We start from the raw sequence: 18394 nt of genomic DNA, 5'->3' as shown, positions 1-18394 counted from the left end.
ATTTTTATCTGTTTCAGTGTGTGAATTGAGTATCTGTGGTATGTCAAGAACTGTTCTAGGTAGTAGCAGAGCTGAATCCAGACCAAGGAATTCTTAAACAATGTAGTGTGTTTTCTTACCATACTACAAAATTGCTCACTGGATTTAAACTCAAAAATGGGATGGAAATTAAAGCCCTAAAATCTAGGGCAAACTCAAGGCTTAGAAAGCTCAGATGAAGAGAAGTATTTTCATCACATAGGTCCTATGGATTCTTAGTTTTAGTCTCTTCTTTGAGGACCAGGAATTTCTGCCCTAGTGACAGCACGGAGTGGTTAGAGAAAGGATGAGCTTTACTTCTCAAATTGTCACCACTACCTGGACCTCCATTTTATAGTCACAGAAAATTAAAGCTGAAAGGGATCTGAAGATAATAAACTTTTATAACCCCTTACTTCACATATGAAGAAACTGAGGCCCAGAAGAAGGTTGTTTTTTTGCTTTGGGTTTTTTTTTTTTCATAATTATTGGTCAAGTTTTCTAAAGAAACTGCTAAAATCTAATTTTCTTTATATATTGGAGATATAAAGTAAGATTAAGGGCAGACAGGAGGAGAAAAGAAGAAAGAAAGGAAACGCATTTGTAGGAACAAGCATACATGTGCTAGACTTAGTACTAGATCTTCACACATTTAACTTAGTTTAGGTTACAAATGACATAAAACCCAATTTGGTTCGCTTATCCCCTCCCCCCCAAAATAGGAGGGGGTGGAACTTATTGGTATTGTTACTGAAAAATCCAGGAGTAAAGCTCCAGACATGTCTGGATTAATTCAGTCAACATCATGAAGACTTAGTTTCTGTCTATTTCTTGACTCTACCTTCTGCTGGATTGGGTTCATTCATAGTACCAAGCATTTCAGTGCCAATTCTTACAAAAAAAGAACCTGTTTCCCCAAAAGCTCAACACTAGTCCAGGAATTGAATCTCACTGACTTGACTGGCCTGCCTTGAGTTATGTACCCATTGCTAAATTAATCACTTAGGAATGGATTAATTGATCAGTTTAACTTCCGTCACCTTTATCTGGGCTGAAAGTGGGGGAGGGTTGATCTAAAACAAAAATTTAGCTACTGTTGCCACAGAAGAGCCATGCCCCTCTAATCAGTAGAATTATCCCCAGTAGCTCATCCCAGCCCCTGTTCCCACCCTCCTGACCCCAACCCAAAGCCTCAGGCATTCAGTCCTCTTAGGTATTGAGGAAATAGGCAACATGTTTATTATTCAAGTAGTTTGGATTACTGGTGAATGTTATTTACTTTCTCAGCTGGCTGGAGAAGGCAAACATACTCTTCTGTGAACAGTTTTCCATTGTTTGCTGGAAGATTATTTCCTGAATTTGTATACATTTGTTTATACTGGAGCTATAGGGAAACATCTTCTGAAACTGGAAGAATGAACTTTTGGGGAATTCTCATTTTATTTTCAATTCATCGTGTGGGGTTTTACACACTTGTTTATATTTAACTAAATGCCTATCAGAATGGTTACCTTATACAGAATTGTTTAGAGGATGTCTGTGTGTCTTTTTAAACATAAGAAATCCAAACATATGTAGCCTGGGATAACAAGGATTACAAACATACATGTGTATCAGTTTTAAAACTTTCCTTCTTAGCCTCTATTTAAAATGGCAAATGCATACATCCCTAGATATATTAGTAGCCACAGGCCTAGAATAAACAAGTCAAGGACCAAAAGAAGAGAAGAAACTAATAAGTATATTAGTTTTTTTTTAAGCTAGTATTTCCAACTCAGTGATGGAGAAGTCCCTCCTGCAGATAAAGTTGGAGGTAATGAAGTTGCTCAGGACATGAGTAGGGCTCTTGTAAGTGAATTTTGGCTTCTGTAACTTATATACAAGAAATAGGTTTGAGATGGTTATTAAAAAGCAAATAAAACCTGCAGGTGGTCCCTCTGAATAGTGAGGCCTAGTTCCTGATTCAGGGCCAGCAGCAGCAGACACACAGAACAGCAGACGCGCTGCCAAGGAGGTGGAATGCCAAATGGCAGACTGTTAGATGCTTGTTTGGGTTGGAAGGGGAAAGAGAGACAACAGGAGCACGTATCTCTCCATCTCTATCTCCTTTTCCCCTCCCCACTCTTTTTCCTTCCCTTTCCCTCTGCTATGCTTTCATCATCAAGAGTGAGTTACTTTTTTTTGCTGGACTTACTGATGCGACTGACTTACTCTCCATTACATTTGCTGCTGGGCTCTGGAGCCATATGAAGGAGTTAAATTACAATAAGAGCTCTCCTGGCTAGAGGGCAAGTCTAGTTAAGCCAGTTCCACATTGGGAGGGAGAGGGAAACTTAACCACCAATACCACTGCCAGGAGGAAAGAGAGCTGACCACCCACCCCTTCAAACTGTGTGGCTCTCAACGCCTGGTCCCTTTTCTCTCTTCCCAGGAATCTGTTTCCTGAACTTAATTTGCACACACTGTCAAGATCATACCAGTTAGAGATAATGGCTCTCTAACTGTTTTGCCTAGGTGCCATTTCCCCCACTAAGATGTAAGCTTCTGAAAGGCCCTAACCGAGTTTCTCTTGGTACCAAACTGCACTAAACACCCACATGCTCATTTGATTGAATCAGTAATTAAAGAAACATTTTTACGCATTTTTTGATCCTCTTGGTCTGCAGCTATAGTGTCTGCCACTCCTTAAGTTTCTTTAATCCTCTACTTCCCTGTCAGAAATTGAATCTAGAGCTGGTTTTAGGGGAACCCAACTTCTGCCCCTTGATAGATATGGCTAAAAACAAAGTTTAACAGATGGAAAATGTCTCTGAAGTATTTGCATGTAAATAGGGATGTCTCAGTAAGTTTGAGCTTGCTATATGAGTGTAGAGTGTAGATTCCTCATATAATTTTGGAAGAAGGTAGTCAGAAATGGTGACAAATTTGGGTCAGAAGTGGGAAGGGAATATTCTAATTTAAAACTGTCCACATATCCAGTTTTCTAAGACAGTGTAAAAATGCATTCTTCCTCCATTGCTTTGTTAAGTTTGTTGTCCTATACTAAATACTTACTATATTTTTAGGACTTTTTTCCAGAGAGATGTATTCTGATTCATTGACTATTACTGTCAGCCAGTACTAGGCTGATTTGACTGCCGTGTCTTTATAATGCATTTAAATATATGGCAAAATAAGTCTCCATTCACTGATCTTTTCTTTTTAATTTTTAATATTCTCATTGCCTTATTTTTCCTTTAGAATCTTTTTTTTTTTTTTTTTTTTTTTTTGCGGTACGCAGACCTCTCACTGTTGTGGCCTCTCCCGTTGCGGAGCACAGGCTCCGGACGCGCAGGCTCAGCGGCCATGGCTCACAGGCCCAGCTGCTCCGCAGCATGTGGGATCTTCCCGGACCGGGGCACGAACCCGCGTCCCCTGCATCAGCAGGCGGACTCTCAACCACTGTGCCACCAGGGAAGCCCTAGAATCAATTTTTAAATTCCAAAAAACTTGTAGAATAATTAAGAATTACTTTTTTCTTACCAGTTATTGTTGGTATATAGGGAAATCAATTTAATATCAAATTTTAAAAATTAATTTGATGGATTTTATGTTGGCTTATTATTTTAAATCATGATTTTCCTTCCTTCTATTAATTATAAATTTTATTTTTTATCTTAGTACATTAACCAGAGCAATGTTAAATATCATTGGTATTACTAAGCATCCTTGGTTTATGCTGATTTTACTGTGAAAAATCTATATTATTTCATAGTAAAGTATGATATAGACCAACCGCTTAAGGAAGATATTCTGTCTCATTTTGAGAAAGTCACTTTTTTTCATGTTGTATCTTTTTTCCATTAATTGATATTAATTGTTAATGGATGCCTTTTAAATACATGTTGAGATTAGCATGTTTCTTTTCATTGTACCTATTAATATGAAAGAACATACCTATTAACATTAATAGAAGAATGATCTATAGTTTGGTGTGTGTTTATATGTGTAAATGTGATGTGTGTGTCTGTAATCAACATTATACTAGCTTGACAATTTTAAACAAATCACAAGTAAAACACTTAAGACCTGGAGTCTTTTTTTGTTTTAAATATTTATTGACTGTGTTTTCAATTTCTTTTATGTATTTTAGTTTATACTGATTTCTTTTATATTGAGTTAATTTTGGTAACTTTTTTTCCAAGAAAAATTAGCCTGTTTCTTTTAGATTTAAAACTTTATTCACATGGACACGTACACTTCTTTGGCTTTAAAGAACTTATCTGTATCTGCTATATCCTATCTGGCAGAGGGAGACAGTGGGGATGCTTGCCTATCTTTAAGTGGTGTGGAAAAAAACAAAAAAGAAATAAAATGTCTCCCCTGAAATGCCAAACCACATATCCACCTTCAGGCAGATTTGGTGCCAGAATGCATTCTTCTAGTATGTTCTAAAAATCCAGTTAAAGTAGTCATATGCAGTATTGCCTCCAAGGTATCTGGCAGAAATGAAAGTAACTCTCCAAAGGAATAATCTTTAAACTCAGGCCTCAAAGAATTTCTGAGACAAAGTTCCTAGGAACTTTAGGGTCACCATAGGAACATGGCTCACAATAGAAAAAAAAAAATCACGTATGACACAAGGAAACACACCATCATGAGCAACAACGATTGATTGCACCTATTAATATGAAAAAATGTACTTATTAATATATATCTATTAATATTAATAGAAGAATGTTAATAGATTGGTGTGTATTTATAGGTCTACAAAAACACTCAAACTCCTAAAGATTGCAGATTTTTAAATAACTAAAGATGATATAGTATATTGATTGTGTTTAAAGAAATAAAAGAGAGTACTGACAATGTGACTAGGGAGAAAGAAGCTATCAAAACTGATCACGCAGATTTGAAAAACAGAATTTTTTAAAATGAAAAACAAAATAAATTTGAAATTAAAAGGACAAATTAAACATCAGAATAAACACATATATAGGGAGAATGGTGAACCGAAAGATAAATCAGAAGAAATTACATGGAATCTAGCATAGAGAGGGAAAACATTATAAAAAGATCAAGACACATGAAGATAGAATGAGAATATCTATCATATTTCTAAGTAGAGTACTGTATCTACGAGACAGGGAGAATAGAGAGAACTAATGGCTGAACAATTTCCAAAATTAATGACAAAAATGAGTCTTCAGGTTCAGAAAACACAATGAAGTTAAAGAAAGTAAGCAAAAAGAAACTTAAAACCTCAAAATATTCAAGTAAAACTGCAGAACACCAAAGGCAAAAAGAAAACAATATAAGCATCGAGATATGAAAGAATTACCTGCAATCAAATTGAGTTGACTTCTTGACCCCCACCCAAAACTGTAGACTAAAAAAAAAGAATGCAGTGCCCATTTCATACCCATTAGGATAGCTATTTAAAAAAATAAAATACCGAGTGTTGGCAAGGGTGTGGAGAAATTAGCACCTTTGTGCATTGCTGGTAGGAATGAAAAAATGATGCAACTGCTGCGGGAAATGATATGGTGATTGATCAACAATTTAAACATAGAATTAATGTATGATCCAGCAATCTCACTTCTGAGTATACAGCCAAAAGAAGTGAAAGCAGAGACTTGAACAGATAATGGTACACCCATGTTCATAGCAGCATTACTCACAATATCCAAAAGGTGAATGCATTGACAAAATGTGGTATATACACACAATGCAATATTATGTGGCCTTAAAAAAGAAGGAAATTCTGACCCCTGTTACAACATGGATGAACCTTGGAGAGAAGTGAAATAAGCCCATTACAAAAGGACAAATATTGTATGATTCCACTTATATGAGGTACCTAGAGTGGTCAAATTAATAGGGACAGAAACAGAATGGTGGTTGACAGGAGCTGGGGCAAGTGGGGAGTGAGGGATTACTTTCTAATGCCTATAGAGTTTCAATTTGGGAAGATTTTAAAAGTTCTAGTGATGGATGGTGGTGATGGTTGCAGAACAATGTGAATGTACTTAATGCCAGAGAACTGTACGCTTAAAATAGGTTTAAAAGGTACATTTTATATTATATATATTTTACCATAATAAAAAAAGCTGCTGTGCCTCTACCCAGGAATAGTCTGCCACTCTTCCTGGGGTGTTAATATAAGAATCAGTCTTAATACTTTCAGAGAAGTCAACTCTGTCATCCCTTTCTAAAGCTGTTCTTACCACAGCACAGAGGTCAAAACAAAAATATTATCTAGGGGTGCCTTATGTTTGTATAGCACTTTATATTTGAAGAAGGCTTTTATGTATCTAAACCCATTTAATCTCCAAACCCATTTAATCCCGTGGCAGCCTTATAAGGTAAGTAGTATTACACCCCTCTAATTGATGGAAGACAGTGGAGCCTAAGAGATTAAGTTGTCCAAGACCACTGGGCTATTAAGGATGCAAAGGTTCAAATAACTTATCTTCTGACTGAAGCCATTGATCTCCCAACATACAGAAATAGTTGTCAACTTACTATGAACTTTACATTTAAAATGCCAAAAGCAAAGTGCTGTGCTTGTTAAACTGAATGAAGAAAAGAAAAAGAAAGATAACATCATTACGTTCTCAGGAACCAAGGAATAAATGATTACACTGAGTTTACGCTCTGAATCCTATTAACATATTTGTGGCTTTTTATAGTGCTCTAGTTCCAAGCCTTGGTCACGTTTAAACTCCAGTTGGCTATTTGTATTTTTGCACTTTAGCTTCTGAAAATACCCTTTAATTTTGGGGTTGAGGGTCTTTCCCTTAAAACTCATTGTCTTAGGTTGCAGCTGTTCAAATTTTAATTGAAATTCTCAAAAATTTTTGTCTGATTCCAATAAAAACAAGTAGCCAGGTTGTTCTCTCATTGTTATGAAAGAACTGTTTCATTTTTGGTCTTAAATTTCCTTTTTTATTGCTCTCCTTGGAGTGGATGGCTAATGTAAATGGGAGAAACCTGGCAACGCACCATCACTACCCTTAGCAATTATAGGAGCTCCCCACTAGAACAAATGGCTGGGTCAGCGCAACCTCACACACACAGCTGAGTTTGTTTCCCTTTGAAGACTGCCATAGATAAGTCAACTCAGAACCCCAACTCTCCTGCTTCCGAATGCTGACCCAGTAGCTTTCTCTGTCTCTGGGAAGGTTGGGAACCTCATGGAAGAGGGGTGACCTTTTTGCCACCCCTTTCTGTTAACAAGCCTCCCTGAATGTATTAACTGACAACATAGATAACACTCCCTGAGGCAGTATGCAGTAGGTTTCTCACAGTGGTGGTATTCAGTGAAAGATTTGAGATTTTGCACTCCCGTGTGGTACCAGTAAAGTAGACACTGGCAAGTTAAACACTGAAGGTTCAAAGAGAGGGTCCTCTCTTTGCCCTTTCAAGTTGTTCCAGCTACTGTGAGGTGAAAACTGGACAATCTTCTTACCATTGCATTTACAGCACAGATTCTGAAGTCAGATCTCCCACTTCATATATATTAAAATGTTTGAGAACACGCCACTTTAAAGTGCTCACAGCATTTTCTCTCAGAAGAGAGACCCAAATTCTTTTACAGTATTTTGCTGTAAAATTCATAAGCCAGAGCGCAACAGGAAAATGAAGTACTCTAACAAAAAATTAACTCACACCTATCATTTGGACAACACCAGGAGAACTTTTCCCTTGGGTATATCTGATATATTGCTTTTATTCTCATAGCTTACATTTTTTAAGCACCTCCTCTGTGCCAGAAACTGTGCTAAGCGCTGCACACACATTATGTCGTTTAATCCAGACCACAGAACAGTGTGGTAGATGCTAACTTATTCTCATTCTACATACATACACACAAAGTAAAGAGGTTGAGTGGACACAGAGCAAGTAAGTGGCTTGTTCTGTGTAAAATTACTTTTTCTGTGTAAAGATGTACAAACCTATCTCAAAGAGATTGTTGCCTTTTATAACAACCCTGAAAAGAACTTCATAATCCCAATTTAAAGAATTTTCAGTATCAGTCTTCCCAACCCCTGTCAGTAGCTTATAGATTTTAGTATTTTCTTCTTTCAGCAGGGGGGAGCACCAACTTTCATATTATAATTTCATGCATTTCATATCTATTTTGTTTTCCCTCAACTTTTCTCTTCTGCATGATTTAAACAAAAAATAATAACAGGAAATCTTGGTTAACATTCCTTCCAAGGTTGTATTCTCTAATGCCTCAGTCACTTTGCTTTCAATGTCAAACTTTATTCAATTTTCTATATTCTACTAAAGAGTGAAAGATATGAAGCACTTGTTATTTTTCATTGTGAAAATATAGCCAAAAAAATTCAATGGCAAACAAAAAAGGAAAGTATCTCCATGTTATGAATGAAGCAGACTTTTTTTTTCAGACTTTTATTTTTAATGCTGCTTAAAAGACGAAGAACATTATGAGGTCAAGCTTGTTTTGAGAAAGGTGTTTTTTTAGGTATTCTGGCATTTATATAATTTCAACAAGATATTTTTGCAATCCATTTAACATAAAATTAAGAAGATGAACATCTACTTCGTTCTCAGAATTTAAAGCGAATATAGGCTATGTATAAGAAATGGTTCCTGGGCTTCCCTGGTGGCGCAGTGGTTGAGAATCTGCCTGCTAATACAGGGAACATGGGTTCGAGCCCTGGTCTGGGAGGATCCCACATGCCGCGGAGCAACTAGGCCCGTGAGCCTCAACTACTGAGCCTGCGCGTCTGGAGCCTGTGCTCCGCAAAAAGAGAGGCCACGATAGTGAGAGGCCCGCGCACCGCGATGAAGAGTGGCCCCCGCTTGCCACAACTAGAGAAAGCCCTCGCACAGAAATGAAGACCCAACACAACAAAAATAAATTAATTAATTAATAAACTCCTACCCCTAACATAAAAAAAAAAAAAAGAAATGTTCCTGCCCTGATAAGCTTATGATTTAGTGGTTGAGAGAGAGAAACATACCAATAAATTTAATTATACCCAAGGCAGTACATATTAGGTCATTTTACCTTCCTTCAGGTTCTTTAACAAGACCTGAAAGTGTGTTCTCTAAAATGCATCTTGAATCTGTCCTCCACATCAGTGAAGCCTGATTTTGAATTTCAGAAGTAGCCTAATTTTATGCTTCAAAGATTAGAATCTGTTTTCCCTTCATTTATTGTCTGATTATTGTGATCAACTCTTAAATCCGGATTGAAATGCTGAGAGACACTAACATGTTACCCACTTTAAGGTGTATCTTTATGTTCCTCTTACACTAGAGTCATCGGAAATCGGGCCTTCCCTTGTGATTCACACCACTGTCTCATTTGGAGTTACATACTTGGAACACAGCACTGAAGATGTGCAGGAGTTAATCTTCCAGCAGCTGGAAAATATTTTGCCTGGTTTGCCTCAGCCAGTTGCCACCAAATGCCAGAAATGGAGACATTCACAGGTAATCGGAGAATCCAGTGGTATGTGCAGTTTTCTCAATCAGACCTGACTTTACTTTTTCTCATCCTTTGACACTCGCTAGTAAAAGAAATTAACATGATCTTGGGAGCAAATATGTGTTTGCCTAATAAAGAAGTTTACATGCAGGTTTTATTATCCCGTTATTTCTCAATAAGAGATACAAATAATTTTTCCCGATGTTATGTTCAAATTCTAGCATCTCAAGACTTACATACCCTGAAGATCTGGGGTTTCCTATGCAGGCAAGGCAGGTTATATATCAAAATGCAGCTGTTTCTCTGGGGTTTTTCTAAATCAGTACTGTGGTTATATAGAAACCACTATAACCTCCCAAATTTTTGCAATATGTCGAATTAACCTTGTAAGTGTATTTTGCTACCACAATTTTCATTTTTATTAAGTTCCCACTTTGGTTTTGACTGCTGCCAGTAGAGCTGTTTGGGGGAGAAAGATGAATACCTGCAACAGCTAGTTGAGCTGTTTTTTCAGGGTTAGATAAACCTGCTGATCGCTCTCCTAGTTCAAACTTAAAATCTCTTTACACTAAGTAAATATTGACTTTTTTGAAAATCTCTGCATACTCCAGCAGAAGTTTGTGAGTATTCATAGAAAAAGTCTTTTGATCTGTAAACTCAGTTGTGAAGTCATCTGGGGACAATGGAGCAAAGGACAGAAAGAGAAAAGGAGCAGTGACTTGTCTATTTTTTCCTAAGATTTCTGAGCACATTGATTACCTGACTTACCAGCACTATTGATTACCAAAGCTGTGAAGCCTTTAGAAAAAGTGGTTGTGAGAAATCGCAGCAGATTTTGTTTATTTTAAAGGACTTTCCAAAATCAGAGGAAATGGTAAATTACTTCCTAAAATATTGCAGCAGGTCTACGTGTTTACCCATCTCTTCTCAAGTTAAATTATACACTGAACCTTCTGGGAAAATATTTACTTAAACACATCATGGTCACTTTAAAAGACTTTACTTTTTCCTTTTAAAACAATTTTTAAAATCTCAATAGCTAATGTCTTTAAGTGCTATTTAACTTAATCTTAAATTGGCCTGAAAAAGAATACAAAGAAATAATCTTGTTGATATAATTTGAAGGTAGATATATTACACAGCAAGTCACTTCGCAATTTATATACATTCTTTTAGAAGAAATGATAGTTTCTGAGTTTCTTCTTGTGACTTCCTCAAAATAATTTATTAATAAACTGAAAAGATGGGTTAAAATCTACTTATTTCCTAAAATTTAATGTGTTAGTAGAAATAGATTTGACTTGCCCACAAAATGACTTAGTCAAAGTTGTGCAATATCACAAAATTTAATAAAAAAAATCTTTGAACACGAAGTACATCCAAACTCTAACAATGATTTTTATTACAATTTGGATGTTCTCCCTTGAAATTATCCCAGTACATTTAAAGTCATGAAATCTACATTGGCTGCAAAGCCTGAAAGGGAATAAGATGTCATTCAAATTTAGAGGTTTGTATTTTCCACTATTCATAGTACCTTGACCAACATTCTACAGAACATAACGTCATTATAGCAGAGATCTTACCTACATTGTTCAATAGAGAGAGTGAGAGAGAGAGATCTCCCATATCACCTTAGGAGAAAGGCTAATTAGTGACAGGTCCAGAGACTTAATAACATTTAGCTAGTTAGTGTTCAGTTATTATTCCCAAGAGAACGCTTCTCCAATGTTTTTAAAAGGTTCATCTTAACCCTTGAAATTTAACATAAATGTCAATTCACCCTTTTCCGTTGCCATCCCAGGACACAAGCTCTACCTGAAATGAATTCATGAATGTTTGTGTATAAATATGGTCTAATATAGTGCTTAAACTGAAGAGAAGAATGGTGTAGAAAGAGGGACAAAAAAGAAAGAACAGCCAACTGATTTTGAAGTTTCCCTCATCTCTGATTCCCCTTGCAGGAGAATCCTGCCCTTTATTTCTTCCAGCCTGGGTCTCACGCTTCATTCCTTTTCCTCCTTCCTCTGTCCTGCTTCACCCATACCTTCTCCTGTTCTTCCCTCTCCACCCGCTTCCTTCCCTTCTTTCTCACTGACAAACAAATGATACAGCCCTTCAAACCCTCATTTTATAAAATCCTAGATAGACTACAGGACTGGGGTCCCTGCCTCAGGAAGCAGTGGGTGGTATGGATTCCCTATCCCAGGCCTCTCAGGCTGGACTCTCCATCTCCATGCATTTTATTTTTCTCTTCTTTTGTATTGCCTACCCTGCATCCTGGCACTCAGTGACTGTGGAGGGTAGAGAAGAAAAAAAGGAAGAGAGATCACAATGATGAACACCCACATTGCATAGTGCAACAGGCCTGGAGCTGGGGGATTCAAAGATGTGATCTCATTTAACATCAAAAGTAGCCTTATGAGGTTGCTATTTTTAACCCACTACAGCGATGAGAAAAAACAAAGCCTCAAAGACATGAAATAAATTCCCTAAGGTCCCATGGCTAGTAATGACAAAACTAGTCTACCTGCCTCTCAGGTCCTTCCCTCCTCTTCACCGACCCTCTGTTTTGAATGGCTGCTGTAACAAATTACTGCAAGTTTGGAAGCTTAAAACAACACAAATTTATTATCGTACAGTTCTGGAGGTCAGAGGTTCAAGATGGGTCTCAGTGAGACCCTCAATGAGGATCTCAGCTAAAATCAAAGTGTCGGCAGGGCTGTGTTTCTTTCTGTAGGCTCTAAGAGAGAATCCATTTTCTGGCCATTTACATCTTCTAGAAGCTGCCCCCAATCTTTGGCTTGAGACCCCTTCCTCCATCTTTAAAGTCAGCAACAGCAGGTCAAGTCCTTCTCATATTGCATCACTCTGACCTTTTCTCCTGCCTCAGTCTTCCTTAAAGGACCCTTGTGATTACATGGGACCCATCTGCATAATCTGGGACACTCTCCTCATCTCAGGGTCCAGTGACTGGCAACATTAATTCCAGCTGTATCCTTAACTCTTTCTTGAGATTTAACACTTACAAGTTCTAGGGGTTAGGATGTAGACATCTTGGTGGGGGGAGCCTTATTTCTGTGTAGCACACCCTTCTTTCCCCCAGAATTCTTTGGTAGATTCCTTTATGAGGCAGTATCTCCCACTCCTGTCATAAAACCTCCGGGGAGAGCACCAGCCCTTTAAAGCTTTCAGAGCAGCCACTTTAGGAAGCGGCTGCTCTCTGAAAGAGGTAAGGGAGTACTTTGTTGGGGGGGCAGTTTTCTGTTTCCCTGATGATGCTCTTTGTGCCTTCTGCTGCCCCTAATGTCATATATCCACAGGGGCAGCAGGGGGGTGAAACGTGGTTGTTCATTTATTCATTTGGTTAGTCGTTTATTCCATAAGCATTTAACGAATGCCTAGGACATGTCTAATACTCTGCCCATGGAATCCTAGAGACTAATCTTTGCTGAAAGCCTTCTCCTAAGACACTAAGTCAAACTTTTTGTCTTGAGTAGGATAACGCTGCTTTTTTGTGGGTGCTGCTTTTAAGGAAAGAGGCAGATCAAGAAAGAAGGCGTGTTTGAAAGACTTGGGAGCTGCTCTGTGCCTCCCATTTGGGGTTTGAATAAAACACTTGAGTAGGTGGTTCAAACAAACATAACAAAGCAATGGCATTTTTTTCATGATTCTCAGTTCCTCCCTTTTGCAGATATTCACCTTCCATTATTTAAATGTTTATCCAGTTAATATAACTTGATGCCTAGGCTGTGATGCATTGAATTAAGATTTCTGTAACAAGTATGATATAGTAATCCATTCAGCAGAAGAGTAATAACTGATAACACCTTTCCACGTACATTGACAGGGGACACTTAATCAGTTTGATAACCCTAATACTCTCACCATTATTATTCGCTATGCCTTCCTTTGTTTCAAGTCTATCATGATGCCTTTCCCAAACTATAATAAATGTATGATTTGCTTGCGAGTTTAATGCTGATTTTCCCCCATCTTTCTGTAGTTCCTGAAAATTTCAGTGGCTTTTTCTCTCACTTAGCACATTCATGGATTACTTTATTTTTTAAAAATCACTGAATCTATTTCAAATACCAAGGAGATCAAGAGAGGAGTTTGATGGGCAGAGGAGAGTCAGGTGGTAAATGAATACCTTGGTATCTTTGGCAAAAATAAATGGATTTGGATTAGACTATTAAGCTTCTGCTGTAAAGTTAGAAATTAGTTATCTTCTATAGTTACGTTCTTTTCACTTGGTCTTTTGCCCTGAGACTGTACTTTCTCTCTCCTCAATGGCAGTCCTTTTATATTCTTTAAGGAGAAGGATGATGAACTCTTTAAGAATCTGATCAAAGCTATGAATATGAAGATGCTCATCCTTTCAAAATATACATGTACACATAAACACAAAATTGCATCTAATTATGAAAATTTATCAATATAAGCAACCTATAAGTCCTCCCATGAATCCAGCATTAAGGACACCTGCTGTAAATGTTATACTCCTATAACCCAAACAAATCAAGAACCCCTCATTAGCCCAGTCTTGTGTTGTAGTCTAAGAGACAAAATTCAACAACCAAAAGGAATGTAAAGTAATTCTCATCTTTACTAGTATCTTTTATAGAAATTTTATAGAATATCCAAAATTCATCATCCTTAGCAGTACTTTTTGAAGTTTCTCTTCTCATTCCTTATATATCCCACTTCTAGAAGCTCCCTCAAATCTTTTTGCACCCTTAACTCTAGTTTTCCACAGAGTTTTCCCTGATAATCAGCCATGCAGGCTTATCTCTTTTTTTCTTTCCTCTCTTCAGCCTCCCATTCACATTCCTCACTTTTGACTCTATCTCTTTTTTTCCCCCTCTTAGATAAGTAAATCCTTTTCAATGCAAATTCCCCATTTTGGCTTCCTCAGGTCTTCCCCAGTTGATTACCTTGGTTGACATAGTACTGCCCAGGAGTTAGAAGGAATAAAAGAGAAAAGAGGAAATGTGCAACAGCTTAAGGCCAGAATTTTCTTTAGAGGTTTGTGTTTGGTGTCTGGAGGGGGATGTGTACACAGAAAAGCCTGAGGTCACCCACGTACTTACATTATTCCCTCATGAGATTAATTTCTGGCCGGTAGCTGTGTCTGATTTCAGCATTGGAAGATCAGGTGGTAACTGATATTTCCATCTTTTCCTTTTCTTTCTTATGTATTTTCTATTTTATCCTCATTTTCTTCTCTTAGGCAGGTTGAAACTGAAAAGCAGGGGCTGATTGATTGTATGAATATACCAAAATTATGAATCCAAATGATTGCCCCCTTCAACATAGTCAGTCACCCTAATAAGCCACACCCTCATTTTAACAAGATCAGGCATCTCTTTCAGAGTCAGACACATATTCCTCAGCATGTAATCAGTTGAATCAGGTCTTTGAAAGCTGAGCTTGAATTTAATGTTTTAGAAACAACCAAAGTCATTTGGACTTAAATCTTTTTAATAAAATGGATGACCAATCTTGACAATTTTCTTAAATGTTTTTATAGAACTAAGGAAATATAGCTCTTTGTATTTAATCTGTTTTAACGTGTCTAGTAAGCTGATTCTAAAAGCTGCTACCCCTAAAAGACCTTCGCCAGTGCATCACTACAGATTTAACCATAAGGCCTTCTAGGATAAGTGCTTTGAAAGACAATAATCAGTTGTGTTTATCAGTTAAATACATTAGATGTTTTGTTTTGTAATTTATTTCTAGGATAAAATCATGCTCTTTTGGTCATTCTGCCACTAAGACTTTTCTCCCATATTTGTGTCTTGTAATTCCTGGATTTTTGATAACGTGGTGTGATTATGATCTTGGACTTTGGAGTCAGACAGACTTCAGTTCAAACCTCAGCTCTCCCTGTGCCTTTGAGCAAGCTAGACTGTAACTCTAAGCCTCAGGGCCCCACCTGTAAATGGTACAACTGAACCTCCCTCATAGGGTTGTGGTCAGAATAAAAGGAGAGAACACAGTAGAAAAACTAGCACAAAGCAAGTTACTACAAAACTAGCACAAAGCAAGTTCTCAATTAATATTATTAAATAGGGGTAGCAAGAGGAGGAGGAGAGGAGTGATTCCATGGTTATTTCTTAGTAGATGAGCTCTGTGTGTCTCTTGCTCTCTTTTCTGGTACCTCTCTTCATGCCCACATGCTGTCCTACTTTTTTATTTTTTCTTACTCTCTTCTCTTTTCAGAGTCTCTGTCTTTTCTCTTTGTTTCACATACACAAATAGTTCTGGACAAGGATATTTCAGAAGGACTGACTCAATGCCAGGGGCTGTGACACTAAGTCATACCATAGGGACTGTTAACATCAGACAAGATGAGATAAAAGTGGTGTATCCCTGTAGACACAAGGACAAGGAACTCTTGTCAGTTTTTTTCAGCTTATAGATTTTCAGCTTCTTGCCATTCATTCCGAAACTATCTTGTATGGTAATTTAACACAATTTATGACATGGGTCACAATTTCCTGGCATGAAATTATGGCCACAAGAGCATTCTTGCCTATGTACTGTAAGTTTATGGTAATATGGAGAGCCAAAACAGGCCCTTTGGGATCTATGGACTATGGCATGACCCAATCTACCAAGAGCAGGAAATCTAACAGGTGTCAGTCCTGAGCATTTCTTTGAGTAATCTCTCACCTCTTTCTCACTGGCACAGAACTAGCCAGTTGCTTCACTTTATTCTGAGGTAACTACATATGCATGAGATCATCAGCTGAGAAATTCTGATCGTTGAATTAGGGATGTTCAGTCACAGTTTCATTGAAGTTTATGGGCAGATATTTCCCCTTTTCATAAAATTCCATATTATATGAGCTATTCAATGCTTTAACACATATGAATTTAATTAAATCATTTTTTTTTCAAGTACTCATGACAGGAAGTTACCCTGCCACGTAGTCAGCATCACACTTTTTCAAAAAAGCTATTTTGAACAGCATTACTTTACAGAAAACTTTAAAAAGGAGTCTGTGTCATTTTTCCTGTACAAATGCAAAATATATTCATCTGTGCCCAGTATTACTACTGAAAACTGGATGATGGATGTTATTATATAGGTGTGGACAACCTAAAAGAAATAGGCCCTTTCCCATAAAGGGAAGTCCACTTGGTCTGTTTAGAGTAGACATCAGTATTATGCTCTAAAACTAACAAGCTGAACTAAAAAGTTCAGTTAACAAACGCTATTTATACCGACATTAGAAATTAATAATATATATTCATCTTTTCATTTAGCATACATTTATTGAGTTCCTACTATGTGCCAGACATTATACTGGATTCTAAAGACTCAGAGACAGCTCCCTTCATTCAAGGACCTTCCCATATAATCAGTAAGGCTGACCAATAAGCAGGTAATCATGATATGGTACAGTTTGTTTTAAGAAAGGGATACACAATGGACTGTGTGCACACAGAGCGGATTTGAGGAGAAAGTGGTAATAAATAGCTTCCTAAACGAACATGTTATTTGAGCTAAATCCTACAAGATTAAGTCAGAGGGGCAAAGGGAATGATGTTGGAATGATGTTCTAACATTGTGTACACTTTCCCAGAGGCAGGAGAGTGCAAGATACATTCTTGTTTTTCATCTTGATCTTGCCATCATGTTATAGCATTCATATAAACCATGACAATCTACATCATCATTTTATTAGACAGTGTATATGCATAATCATTCTCTCTCTCTCTCTCTCTCTCTCTCTCAAAAATGCCATTTATTAATCCCCTACTCTGTGTAGCTCACTAGGCTCTGTATGTAACTCGCTTCATCTCTACCCTGTGAAGGTTTATACTTCTTCCCCATTGCATAGGTCAGAAAGTTGGGGAGTTGAGAGCTCAGTGCCTTGTGTGAGGTTCTTCCACTAGGACGTGGCAAATATGTAATTCAAACACAGGTCTATTTAAAATCTAGTGCTTTTAAACACTCACTCTACTGATGGTAATTGAGATCTGGCTTTCCTCCAATTATGACACATTCTTCTACCATCATTCTGTTGGCTGCTGTCAGAAATAATAATTAACGTTTATACTCTGATTTTAGAAAGTACTTTTATACTTGTTTTCATTTGATCCTCACAACAATTCTGACAGATCAGGAAGCATCTTTGTTTAAATGAGGAAACTAAGGTTCAAATTGACTGGTTTGCCTAACATGACGCAATGAGTGAGCAGCAAAATAGAAACTGAATATGTCACTTTTACATTCAAAAGTCCAAGTTTCACACTGTATACAAAAATTAACTAAAAATGGATCATAGACCTAAATATAATACCTTAAACTATAAAACTTCTAGATGAAAACATAGGAGAAAATCTTTACAATCTTTGGTTTGGCAAACATTTCTCAGATAGCATGCAAAAAGCACAAACCATAAAAGAATAAATTGATAGGGCTTCCCTGGTGGCGCAGTGGTTGAGAGTCTGCCTGCTGGTGCAGGGGACACGGGTTCGTGCCCCAGTCCTGGAAGATCCCACATGCCGCGGAGCAGCTAGTCCCGTGAGCCATGGCCTCTGAGCCTGCACGTCCGGAGCCTGTGCTCCGCAACGGGAGAGGCCGCAACAGTGAGAGGCCCACATACCGCAAAAAAATAATAATAATAAATAAATAAATAAATTGATAAAAAGGGCTTGATCAAAATTTTAAAAATGTCTTTGAAAGGCAGTGTTAAGAAAATGAAAAGACAAGCCATAGACTTGGAAAAACATATATCTGATAAAAGACTGGTATCCAGAATACATAAAGAACACTCACAAATCAGTAATAAGAGAACAAATGGCCCAATCATTTAAAATGGGGCAAAAGATTTGAAAGAGCACTTCACAAAGGATAGGTGTGAATTTAACCATGGAGGTGTAAGAGTTCTACAATGAAACCACAAAACATTGCTG

The 18394-nt window shown here is 37.5% G+C and overlaps 1 protein-coding gene and 1 long non-coding RNA gene across 10 annotated transcripts in view; one reads left to right on the top strand and one right to left on the bottom strand.

The window, feature by feature from the left end:
- The window catches only part of LOC149747281 (uncharacterized), a 368282-nt gene that overhangs the window by 205208 nt on the left and 144680 nt on the right, over positions 1–18394 (bottom strand). The window lies entirely within an intron of this gene.
- The window catches only part of RNLS (renalase, FAD dependent amine oxidase), a 322501-nt gene that overhangs the window by 234359 nt on the left and 69748 nt on the right, over positions 1–18394 (top strand). For all 9 annotated transcript variants that reach the window (XR_016388107.1, XR_016388109.1, XR_016388108.1 and 6 more), the window contains one exon: positions 9293–9468. Coding sequence is in view for 6 of the 9 variants with exons in the window: in XM_089897872.1 (XP_089753998.1) it covers positions 9293–9468 (176 nt within the window). In the remaining 3 variants the exon portion in view is untranslated. The remainder of the gene's footprint in view (positions 1–9292; positions 9469–18394) is intronic.

Source organism: Delphinapterus leucas, chromosome 16 (assembly GCF_059928025.1).
Source record: "Delphinapterus leucas isolate spDelLeu-1000000601 "Yukka" chromosome 16, BTC_Dleu_Yukka2, whole genome shotgun sequence".
In the NCBI taxonomy this organism is placed as follows: Eukaryota; Metazoa; Chordata; class Mammalia; order Artiodactyla; family Monodontidae; genus Delphinapterus; species Delphinapterus leucas.
Note: the sequence above shows the minus strand (reverse complement) of the source record. Positions and strands in the feature narration are given on the sequence as shown.